At 45.7% G+C, this 12,677-nt stretch overlaps 1 protein-coding gene across 1 annotated transcript; it reads right to left on the bottom strand.

The window, feature by feature from the left end:
• Positions 1–4,866: 4,866 nt before the first annotated feature.
• SRP9 (signal recognition particle 9) lies at positions 4,867–11,937 on the bottom strand. The gene is made up of 3 exons (XM_038132669.1): positions 11,794–11,937; positions 8,410–8,478; positions 4,867–7,169 (listed from the first exon to the last, which is right to left on the bottom strand). The coding sequence occupies exons 1-3, from the start codon at positions 11,863–11,865 to the stop codon at positions 7,050–7,052; spliced, it is 261 nt and encodes an 86-aa protein (XP_037988597.1). The 5' UTR covers positions 11,866–11,937; the 3' UTR covers positions 4,867–7,049.
• Positions 11,938–12,677: the final 740 nt, after the last annotated feature.

Below are 12,677 nucleotides of genomic sequence, written 5' to 3' on the forward strand. Positions count from 1 at the left end.
GGTCTTGCTACTCTGAGAGGCTACCAGAGTGTTACAGGTTTCTAGGAAGAATATAATTTACAGGTTTTGGTTCCAACCTTTCTTTATCATCCACAGGAACTAGAACAATGGAGAAAGAAATTCAGATATACCCAGTTTTTAGGTAAATATTGTACAGCATGCATATTATAGAGTATATAAAGCGACAGACAGGAGGTTTTTACAAGCAAGTCAGGGAAATTCCAAGATAAGAGTTTTTTAGGCTGTGATTCCATGGCAAGCCAAGCCAATCTAACTGGTTCTTTCTAACTCCCATAGTTTTCCTCACCCCTCTTGGGAGCTCCCAACCCTTCCATTTCACACCTGTAGCCCACTGAAGAAACCCAGGACACCAGGAATATTTCCCTGTCTGTTCTGGGGTGTCCTGACCTCCAGGGGAGCACTGACTTTGACCCTCACTGATGGAGAAAGTTTCCTCAACTTCAAGATAGACTGGAATCCACAAAAGCGTGAAATAGATTATAGAGAGTAGTGTAGATGTATCACTTGGGTGAGAAATTTAGGTTTTGGGATGTTTAGTACGTCATGGATGGAAGCAAGATGGAGGGCACAGGGTGTCATCCTGGGTTTCTTCTTCATGCTTCTTCTTCCTTCTTCTTCATGGGTTTGGGTGATCTTTTGTAATTGGGAAGAAAAGGACAATAATCTAGGTGTCCTTTCTTAATTGGATAGTTTAGTCTTAAAAGACCTTGTAACAAGAGACAGTTAGCCATTTTGTGCCTTGCTGCTGAACTCATGGTTGTGAGACTGTTTTACTGATAAGAAATAATAAACACCTGAGTCCAGACATGAAACTACCATCTCAAATGCCTTCAATCCAGAGCCAGATAAACCAATAGCCCCCAGGTGACCTTTTGTGACCATCTCAGCACACTAACCAGGTGGAACACCGCACCAGCAGCTATCCAGACCATCAAGGGATTTTCTGATGTGCTGGTGAGTGGGAACAGCTCAGCTGAGGCTCAGACCCACTGGAACCGGTGCTAGAGGCAAGGGGGACCAGCAGCAAGCTGCTCTATGGACCAAGGCTGCTGTGGAATCCCAGCCTGCACATTCATGGCACCACCAACATCTGGGGCGGGTCAGGAGCTATTTGCAAAGCAGCTGTTTGCTCTGCTAAAACCACGGCTGCTTTTTTCCAGGGTTTTACTCACGGGTCACCCGGCTCTGCTGTGTGAGCAAGCACAGAAGGTTTGCCTCTGGGCACAAACCAACAATCCCTGATGAAATTTGTTTATTCCTTTGGTTCCTGACCTCAGCTATACGGGAGCACTGCCGCAGAAAATGTGTTTTTAAAAACACCTATAGTAATGTCAGGTGCTCCTGACATAGGGAATGATCGGTATCTGACTCCATTGATTCAGAATGTTGAATAATTGCTTTATTAAACTGTACTATATTACATTATACTATACTATATTAAAGAGATGCTAAATTACAAAGAATACCAAAGAATATTACTAAAGAAAACTCGTGACTATCTCCAGACAGCCAGGACACAATTTTTGTCCAATTGGTTAAGGAAACAAAAAAACCCTCAGCAGAATCCAATTGACAAATCACTTCAGGTAAACAATCTTCTTAACACATTCCACATGTGCAAAAACAACACGAGCAGCAAATAAAGATAAGAATTGTTTTCTTCTCTCTGTGCTTCTCCAGGAAAAAACCCAGAGAGAGAGAATGTGAATGGCACACTGAAAGGTCGGTATGCCTCCTGCCCCTAAATTTAAAAAGCTATCCTTTAAGGCAATTTAAAGCAAGACACCGAATTTCACAGGACATGTCTGAGGCATTAGTTCATCCCCTGCCTTGCTGACTCCTTACCGGAGCAGATGCCTTTGCAAAGTAACATTTGGAGCCGCACTCAGTTTGCCAGAGCTCATTTGTCAGCGCCCCGAGGCGAGCCTTTCATCTCCCAGGCACACAATGCTAGCAGAGCTGCAGTGGAGGTGGCTGTATTTACATGCATGAGCAACCCAGTTAAAATGCATATTTCAGCTGCCTGAACTCTCCTTTGCTCACTACCAGCCTGCACAGCCATTCAGGAGGTGTCCAGAAAACTCAAGCCCCTCTCCAAGGAGCCAGTCTTTGGAATCTTGCTGGAAGCACACGCCTGTAGATCGGGAAGGCTCTCAGTAAAGGCAGGACAAGGCAGACCAGTCCTTTCATGAACAGAAGAACATGTCTCCTTCTAGACAGAAAAAGAAGCCAACATGCACACACAGCTCCAAAGGAAATTTAAGAAAACCCAAACAATCTATCCCAGACCTCACTGTATGACTGATGTTTTAAGTTTAAAAAAAAAATACCAAGAATTGCTATCAAAAAGAATATGAGCACAAAAGCAAAACTTGCTAAACAAAGCAAAATATCCTCAGAGCTGGTCTTGATTTAAATGGACAATGCTTTCATAAATACTAGCATTACAGTTTAAGAGAAACTCTATACTCTTGGTTTTGTAATCCAAATATTCACAACAGCCAGGAACTGTCTGTTTGAGGAATCATAATGGGTCGAGCACACTGGCTCCTGCCAGAAGACCAGGCACTTCCACACCAGAGCACTCAGAGATGGCACTCAGGGCTTAAGATGCTTTTAGAATGGCAGAAAGTAATTGCTTTCCCATCACAGGACTCCATGAACACACCCCTGCAATCACCTCGGCACAGTGTGAGAACATAAGGACTTACCTTCACCAGAAACAAAAGATCATGTTCAACAGCATGGGCCTGGACTTGCAGAAGGCAGTTAACTCTGCTATCATGCCATGACCACGTTTTTATTTGCTCAGTTCCCACAGACCTCAGTGTTACATGGTCCAGTTTAAGGCCACCTTCTCCCAGGAGCATTTATTCTGGTGGAGCTGGTACTGGGCACACGTTCTTGCATAATGAGCAGGGGTTAACAAACTACCACGCTTTGCATTCTGCTGAGTAACTCATCTGCTGCTAAAATACATGTAAGCATCATTCTCATCTCAAAAATAACATTTCTACAGACTGAAAAGCCCACATCTGTCTCCAGTCTGTAGTGACTCAAACACTTCAGCCCAGCATCAGGGTGGGGAGGTTTATCTGAAAGCCAGCCTGAAGAGTCTACTTAGACTAAAGACCTGCTTATGTGAAAGTAATAAGAGATGAAAGGCATGTTTTCATGTCATCCCCAGCAATAAAGACAATCCAACCGTTGCTTGTATTTAAATATCAGTCCTTGAACTCTCAAAGCTCTTTTTAACAGATAATATCTTTATAAACAAAAGTTGTGTTGAGTCACAGAGCATCTACCCTTAAAGCAGTATCAGCATTTCAGAAGAGACACCCCCATGTCTTGAAAAGCAAATCACTATTAACATAAGCAAGGAATTAGATGTAGTTCTTCACAACTAGTTTCTCCTAAAAAAAAATAATAAAAATAAGTGAAGATCCTTTAAGACAGTTATCTAACAAAAGGACTCCTTGGATTTATTTGATCAAAACAGCTTTGCTTCAGTCAATTGGAAGGTCCCTCAGCACACAGCACTGTACAAAGAAAACCAGTTTTCAACTAAGCTCCTGCTCCCTAAGGACACCCACTAATGCTCAGAGAGTCTTCAAGGATCTGGATTTGTGCATAATCTGCAGCCCAGGTAAGTTTACAGAAAAGAAACCCACTTATTCTCTATGTACACCCACTTCAGATCCAAACTTCATTGAAGAGGGGGTCACAGTGTGATTCCTGCAGGAGGTTTGTGCTCCCCCAGGCCCGAAGTGAGAAAGCACAGGTGGGTAAGGTAACTGTGTTTCTATCCTTCTTCCAGGTGATCAAAGGGAGGGATTCATCCTACCTAGAGCAGGATGGACATCTAAGAACATCTAAAATGACTTAATCCTTTAAGATCAGCCTACAGTAACAAGTGATCACTCCAGTCCTACTGACAGAAAACAGTTTCCTCACATTTGTTCCAGCAAAATACTGAGTATTACCCACATTTATACGGTGTGAAGAAACTTACCGAGATGAAACATAATTCTTTTGACAAGTTAAAACATTTTTAAAAGCACCTGCTTGGCTTTGGCTCCATTTCCCGTTTTGACAGACTCCAGCACCAAAGCATCCAGTTTTCCAGAATAAACCTGTCACTCCTAGAAGTTAGGTCAGGACTTTAATAGGAAGGCCTCTTTCAAAAGGCTCTCTAAAACAAAGACCTGTGACCAAACTTCTCACTTCTCCAGATAATTTAAAAATCTTCCTGCACTCCAGAATACGATTCCACAATGGATTACATATGGAGCAGCTCAAGGTTCAAACCCCTAAAATTGGAAACAGAAGTGGTTGCTTGTAAGTAGTTACATATAAGAGAGAGCTCAAATGTGAAATCAGCCTAAGTGCCTTGCACAAAGAATTGAAATCAAGACGCTCAGGGAACCCCAGCAGGTGAGAACCCCAGAGAAACAGAATAAATTCCATGGGTAAAGTTCTTGGAACAATAAGAAGGCCCCTATCTTTTTATTAAACGACTCTCACCAAACAGAACAATTACTGAAGATAACTAAGAGGCAGCAACAAAATTAGCTGTAGCAGGGAAAAGCATCCTGTTTTTTTCAATCATTCCACTTCTGCAAAGGTCACCTGTCTGTCACTGCACAGGCTGCCCATGTGCTCCTGCCTGATTGCAGCCTGTAATTGGCACAGCTCCTGGCTGGAGAGCAGCAGGCTCTGGCAAGATGGGCTGCCCAATGCAGAGGTTCAGGTACTGTGAGCACCCCTTCGCTGCAGCAGCCACAATAAACTGATAAATTTCTTAACCACAAACCAGAGGACACACTCAAGTAGCTGGCAACATGATGGACCAACTCAGGGGATGGTTATTAGGGAAGTGATCAGTGTACATAAGCACACATACTCTCAGCAAGAGGACAGGCATGAAAGAGAGCTTGGAATTCAGAGGTTCTCTATTGCCCCACGGACACAGTATGGAAATGGCTGAAAATTCCAGGACAAAGTTATGAAGCACCTATATTTTTCTGAACAAGTTTCCATACCATTCAATTTTCTTAAGCAGCAGCTTTGCAATATTTTCTTTTGCATTCTGACTGCACAGAACCACTCTAGCTTTTTCTGAGTATAAGGAGAACAAGCTTAACAACACATCACTCTTACAAAAGTGGCAATAGTATTTCCCCAGGGTTTTAGGGAAATAATTTCTGAATTTAGAAAAGGAGAAATCTATTCCCTTGCCTGTTTTGCCTGAAAAATGCTGCTCTAATATACAGCGCTGTAATTGCTCCTCCTCTAAAACCTACTGGGGTATAAAGCTGAAGCCTTTCAGCCACTTGGTACACCCAGTCTCTCTACGACTTTATTGCAAATATTAGGAAAGTTATTTGAAGCACCAAGGAAAAAATTCAGCATTACAGTATCTCATGAAAGTTTAACAATGAACAATGAATGAGTCCAGCCTCCTCTCTGGCTTTATTTATATTTCAAAAGCCAATACAAAAATGTTACACACATACCAGTCACTGTTGCAGAACAGAATTTTGAGCAGTCACCAGGAATTTAGTGCTGCAGTATTTTCCAACAACGTGCAACATTCTGTGTTCAGCTGAAAGGGTACTCTAATGCAATATTCAAGCCTTGTGGGTTTTTTCCCAAGCTTTTGGCAAATGTGGAAAGTCCACTGCTTCCCAGTAGCTCCATTATTTTTATGTAAGTGACAGCAGGTAGCTACCTAAATAGATTGTTTTGTTATATAAAAATGCCACTACAAGTATGGTCCTGCTTTACTTTTGTGGCTTGGCTTAACCCAAAAAAATCAGTTCTGAAAGCACCTAGCTATACCAATAGCCTAATTACATGAAAATGTTCCTCTGTTTTCAAGAATGCAAGTCCTAGTCAAAGCAAGTATCAATTTTAGCTACTGAGTTTTCAAACAAAAAGCTTTTTTACGAGACAATTAAAGCTTCCATCAGCCTACCAGAGGTTACTGTGGGAAACATATCCAAGCTACAGGAGCACTGGTCTATTTCTGACAGTGGTATTTAAGTACTTATTAAGGTGTTTTCATCCATTTATTCATTTGGCTGACATCCACCTGCCACATGCAACATTTGAAATTGCAGTTAACAAGCTGCTGGAGTAAAGAATCCAGGCAGTGTTCAGTTGGATATTTTCTATTAGCATAATAGGAAAGAGCTTCTAGAATTTGTCTTGCTGATATACTTCAACTCTGCCTGAAGCAAGGATGGGAAAAGAAACCCCTGCTAGTACAAAATAGTTCAAGTATGTAAAAAAGCCACTGACTGGTTTTTAGCAACAGTATTTGCACAAGCAGAAAAAAGCCTCCCAGTTTCTCAGAGACCTCCAGGAATCTTCAAGTGAAGTTCTGTTTTAATTTTGAAAATACAGAAGTTAAATCACTTAGCCAATATAAGAGCTCTACAAACTGCATTATGGATAATGTTGCACATCTTACTGAGTGCAATACCAAAAGCTAGAGTGCTGCCAGCCACAGTGGTAATACAGACTGGCTATTTCAACATTTCAGTTCAGAAAACATCTGTTATTCTAAACCCAACAGATTTATAGAATGTATGTAAGTATTTATTAAACCCAGTCACCATGCTACAGTATTGGATTAATAAACCCTCTCATTTTGAGAATACACCAGCATAAGGTATGAACACAATGAAATCTATATGAAATTTTACAGTAACTGTCCAGAAGTATGCCTGTGGCCTAACAAATTTGCATTAACATACTGTAGATTTAAAATATTTACTTGTCTTCTTCGCATACCTAACGTGTAAGAATAGTTGCTTAATACCCAAAAATAAATATAAGCTTTCAACTGAAAGCACTTATTTTTCTAGATTTCCAAAGTGGAGTCTGAGGGGTGAAAATGCTTCAGACTTGTCATCGGTCCACTTCAGTGGATAAAAGCATCTCCTGCCCCAGTTTTTCGTTGAAATCCCAAAGATTTGCTTCCAGTGAAATATGACCAGAGCAGTGATTTTCTTGGCAGCCCTTCAGTCTGTTTCCATGGCAGCACTGCGGGATTCCTTGGCCACCATGAGCCGCATGAGCTGACTGTGGAATTTCTCAATCTTCTTCACGTCTTGTGCCTGGTCTGTTCTGTACAGCAAACACTGCAAGACAAAGTTCCTGATATCAGATCTCACTTCAGCTGCTTTTATCTTGTTTGTAGCTGCTATTCATTTGTGCTTGGAACACACAAAACAAGGAGAGCACTGAAATGTTCGTTGGTTACCAGGAGGCAGCACCAACACATCTACCCTGTTTCAGAGCACAAACATATCTGTGTTTGCTTTTTAGCTTCTCCTCAATGCTCATGCCTCCCATATTGAAAACAGGGAAACTCATAATTTATCCTCCCTTCTTCTGGCTCCAAAAAGCTGTTAAAAACTTGAGTTTAAAGCTGCCCTTTTTTTCTGTTGTCTAAACACAGAAACAGATTTTAAACCTGAAGTTACTTGCCAATTCTTTATATTCTGAAAGCAAGCTTATTTTGCCTTTCACAGTCCTTAATGTTACACTGGCAGGGACATAAAATTCAGCATTTCCCATTGAAGGGGATCCCCTACCCCAAGCAAAACCTGTTTTTCTATGACAGCCCTAAACAGGGAACACAGAATCTGATTAAAATAAAAAAACACCCAAACAAACAAAATCCCCAAATATTAACACAACCCAACCAAAATCCTGAAACCAGTCTCCATTTTTCCCCACCGGGTGTAACATCCTTCTCTGACTGAAAGCAGATAAGGTAGCCTATGCCCCACCTGACCCCAATTTTGCCTAGAGGAGATCTGGACAAAATTACCCTTTAATTCCCCATTATCAGTGCCCCACACTCAACAGCTCACCCATGTTAAGCCCTACTGCCCTATCAAGAAGTGCCTTAACTGGAGTTTCACCTCCATTCCAGGCACTTGAAATTCCAACGCCAGACCACTTTTCCTGGAAAGAAGAAATTTGACTCTTTTCCAAGTCTGAAGGCAAGAGCAGGGCAGAATACTGTGTCTGGACTGCAGAATGCCAGAATACCTTGGACTGCAGAAAAACAACTCCTTAGCTGTAACATTGCTGTCACTCAGTCTCATAATCACAAAGAAGGAACTTCACCTATGGCTGGAAGTTTTCACCACCCTGAGTAGATAAAAATGTAAACACCTGTTTGAAAATGCTCCTGAACTGGTCAGTGTCAATGCAGACACAGCAACAGGGAAAGGCTGAGTACAAGTTTTTAGAAAACTGCCAGGCACTCTCCTGTGCCTGTGTCCAAGAGCTCCCAAGCTGCCTGACAGCAAAACACAAGTCTGTGAGTGGTACAAGAAGCTCTGAAAGGGGAATGTGCTCTGTACTTACAGCCACATCATCTGTTACTTTGATACAGAGGTTCCCATCACAGTGTCGGTATTTGAGGACAACACGGACCTGAAATGAAAAATATTTTAGGAATTAGCAATGACAGATAACAATTCTCAGCATATACTGAAGGGAATCTGCCCACATTCAGACTACCCTTAACCATAATTATGTAGTGCTCAGTGCTCCATGTTTTCAGCACCTCTGTGGCAGTCCTCAGCTCTGGTGCTGAGGGAGCTGCATATCATCCCACAGCCAAGGGGGTATGGAAGTTGACCCACCACATTTCCCTGCCTTGCAATGTAGGCTGGTTTTCTAGCAGCATCAGCAAGGTTAACAGTGGGCATGTTCAAAAACCCTGCAAATACAGCAGCAACAGCTGCAGAGCCCTTGGAGACAGGCAGGACAAAGCATGAGAGTCACGTCGAGATGAGACAGCCCCTCGCTGTGTATCACAGCCCAGAAAAACCAACTGGAAGCCTGTGCTTGTAGGCTTGAAACACTTCAAAAAAGAGGAGCTCTACATGAAGACTTGAAAGGGATCAGCTGAGTGGGGCAGGCTCAACATCACCACTTTTTCTTCTATGGCACCTGAACTGTTACCACAGCTTCTCCTGCAGTCACCTGCCCTGAGCTCTAACCCACCCAGTCCCTCTGCACCCTCAAACCACCAAAGTTCTCAAAGCCACACTGACAAAAATCCACATCCTCAGTGGCTGAGCAGCAAGTGCTTCCTCCTCCTGAGCACGGTCTGCAGCCTCAGCTAACATCAGGAACTAGAAGCAAAGCAAAGGCTGCCTTTGAGAGCGTTCTGAACTCACACTGCAAACAGTTTTTACTGTACAGTGATTTGTGCTAATGGTCAACAACCTCCCTCGCTACAAATACATTTTGAAATTTATGTTCCAGAGGGGATCTCATCACAGACTGACCCTTTCTGTTTAACAAACTGCCCCCTTCTGAGCACAGCAGCAGTGTACCAGCACACCTCCCTGCTGAGCAGCCCCAAAGGCACAGAGAGGCTGCCACAGGCAGCAGGAACACGCTCAGTGTGTCAATAACCTGCTCCAGGCTAAGGCAAGACCACTCAGCACCTGGCTGGAGAACACACACCCACCTCCCACAGCTCCTGCTCTTCCTTCAGCCTCCCAGCAAGCCCAATTGCAAAACTGCTGGGGCTAATTCTCTGCCAAATTAACAGGAGGGTACTTGTGCTGTGACAACAGGGCCTATGTAAACCCCTCTGTAACCAGACAAATTTACTGCCCTGGATGGGAAGAGATGACCTGTAGAGGCCCTTTAAGGAAAGGGGAAGAGCAACTCCTGGCTGCAGTGACATCCCTTCTTCCATTTAACTGAATGTCACAGGGCCTAGGAAGGCAAAACTGGGCAATTTTATTATCAGCAGCAATCACATATGGTGTCTCTGTGCTAATTAAAAGGCAGAGCTAATCTGCTTTAAATAATCAGGTATTAATTTAATCTTCTGGAGGTTTCTCTAGTTCCCCTATTTTTGGTCAAGAACATTAGGCCTTTTTTAATGATGTTTTCTCAGGTGTGAGTTTCACATCACGTTTTTGTGCTGCTTTTTAGGCGAACTATGATGCTTTTTCTGAAGACTGAGGTTAATTTTAATATCTGCATAACCCACACTCCCAAAAAAGTGACCAGAAACAAGAAACAGTCATAAACCAAGAAGATAAGTCCTTGAGGAATTAACTCTTTAGGATGCAAACACCTTCCAGTCCGAAAGACTGCTGCAGGCAAAAATGAAACGTATTGAGCTAATGAAAAGACAAATTCAAGTAATACAGACCTTAAATGCTATAAACTCATAAACTAATTATTGATACTTCAGCAGAACTCTTAACTTTGGTTCACAAGGCATAGGTATACCGTGAATGAGCTCAACGTCTTTGAAGTTCAGCTCTCGAGGTTCATCCCAGCTGCCAATAATACCCCCTGAAACACCATCCCCTAGAGATGCTCTTGGGGTTGTAAATCCAATAACACCCCCTGAAACACCAATCCCTAGGGATGCTCTTGGGGTTGTAAATCCCATAACACCCCCTCAAACACCGTTCCCTAGGGATGTTCTCGGGGTTGTAAATCCAATAACACCCTCTGAATCACCGTTCCCTAGGGATGCTCTCAGGGTTGTAAATCCAATAAGACCCCCTGAAACACCATTCCCTAGGGATGCTCTTGGGGTTGTAAATCCAATAAGACCCCCTGAAACACCGTTCCCTAGGGATGTTCTTGGGGTGGTAAATCAAATAACACCCTCTGAAACACCAATCCCTAGGGATGCTCTCGGGGTTGTAAATCCAATAACACCCCCTGAAACACCGTTCCCTAGGGATGCTCTCAGGGTTGTAAATCCAATAACACCCTCTGAATCACCAATCCCTAGGGATGCTCTCGGGTTGTAAATCCAAGAACATCCCCTCAAACACCATCCCCTAGGGATGCTCTCGGGGTTGTAAATCCAATAACACCCCCTCAAACACCGTTCCCTAGGGATGTTCTCGGGGTTGTAAATCCAAGAACACCCCCTGAAACACCGTTCCCTAGGGATGCTCTTGGGGTTGTAAATCCAATAACACCCTCTGAAACACCGTTCCCTAGGGATGTTCTTGGGGTTGTAAATACAATAACACCCCCTGAAACACTGTTCCCTAGGGATGCTCTTGGGGTCAATGAGAGCTTCCTCCCGTTCCACAGACAAGGATGCTCAGCTGCAACACCTGTCCCGAGTAATCCCCTTCCTCGCAGATTCTTTTCCCCCGTACTCGACACTGGTGAGGCCACACTTCAAGTGCAGTGTCCCGTTCTGTGCCTGTCACTTCAGGAAGGACACGGAGGTGCTGGAGGGAGTCCAGAGGAGGGCAATGGAGCTGGGGATGCTCAGCTGGAGAAGAGGAGGCTCAGGAGTGACCTTATCGCTCCCTACAGCTCCCTGACAGGTGGGTGCAACCTCCACACAGGCTTAAGCTGTGCTTAGGGGGGTTTAGGGCGGACATTAAGAGAAATTTCTTCATAGAAAGGGTGATTATGCATTGGAAAGGGCTGCCCAGAGAGGCGGTGGAGTCACCATCCCTGGAGGCGTTCAAAAAATAAGCAGACGTGGCACTTAGGGTTACCTCTGGTCTACTCAATATGGCTGATTCGGTCATAGGCTGGACTCGACGATCTCGGAGGTCTTTTCCAACCTAATATGTGATTCTGCGATTCTCGGCTCCCCCGTGCAGCCACCAGCGAACCCCCCCAGCCCGACACCGCCCGCCGCCCCCGCCGGGCTGCGCGCAGCCGGAGCCGCCTCCAGACCGCCGCTCCCGCGGCCGGGCCCCGCGCACCCTCCCCTCCCGGCCGGGGCTGTCCCACCTTCATGGGGTCGGCGAGGTAAAGCTTCTCGGCGGCGCGGGTGAACTCCTCCCAGGCCTGGAAGTGCGGCATGGCCGGCTCCGCTCGGCTCCCCGCGGCCGCGGCAAGATGGCACCGGGGGGCGGGCGCGCGGGCGGGCGCGCGGCCGAGACGCCGCCTGCCATTGGCCCGCGGCACGGCGCCGCCCAATCGCGGCGCAGCGCGGAACGCGGCGCCCCCGCCACAGCGACCCCTGCAGGCGCGGCGGGGTGGAGGCAGGCGCTCCCCGCCCGCCGCGCAGGGAGAGGCGCCCGGTGGCGGCCCGGGCTGGGGGGCCGGGGGTGGCGGGTTCGAGCCCCGCCGCCGGCGGAGCGCCCACCCGCCCGGGGCCGGCAGCTGCGGGGCTCTGCCAGGCCAGGTACGGGCTGTCTCCGCGGTGACTTCACGTTCTGAGGCCACGGGGGACGCTGGGGAGGCGGGTGGGCCAGCGGGGATCTTGGGGGTCCGGCGGGAGGTGAGGGCCGTGCAGCTGAGGGGTTCTGTTTGCTCGGCCGGCCCTCCCGGCCGGAGCGATTCCCAGGATTTCCCAGGCTGGAAAACCTGCGTGAAGCCGGAGGTTTGGCTTCGTGTGGAACAAAAAGGGTGTGTGGGAGCCCCTCGCTGCCTTCCTTGGTCTGCCTTGCTGAGGGGGGGCTGAGGCAGTGCTAAACTAAAGCTGCTCTCTGGGGAAGAGGCTGAATGGCATAGAATAAAATGATGGAATGTTGGGGAAGTCTGCTTTTCAGTCGTGTGTGTGTGTGTGTGTGTGTGTGTGTGTGTGTGTGTGTGTGTGTAAAGCTTTTACGTAAAGCTGACTTAAAAATCCCCTTCGAAAAGGAAATGAGGAGGAAAGAAAAGGTCTGAGG

This window comes from Motacilla alba, chromosome 3 (genome assembly GCF_015832195.1).
Source record: "Motacilla alba alba isolate MOTALB_02 chromosome 3, Motacilla_alba_V1.0_pri, whole genome shotgun sequence".
NCBI classification, from domain to species: Eukaryota; Metazoa; Chordata; class Aves; order Passeriformes; family Motacillidae; genus Motacilla; species Motacilla alba.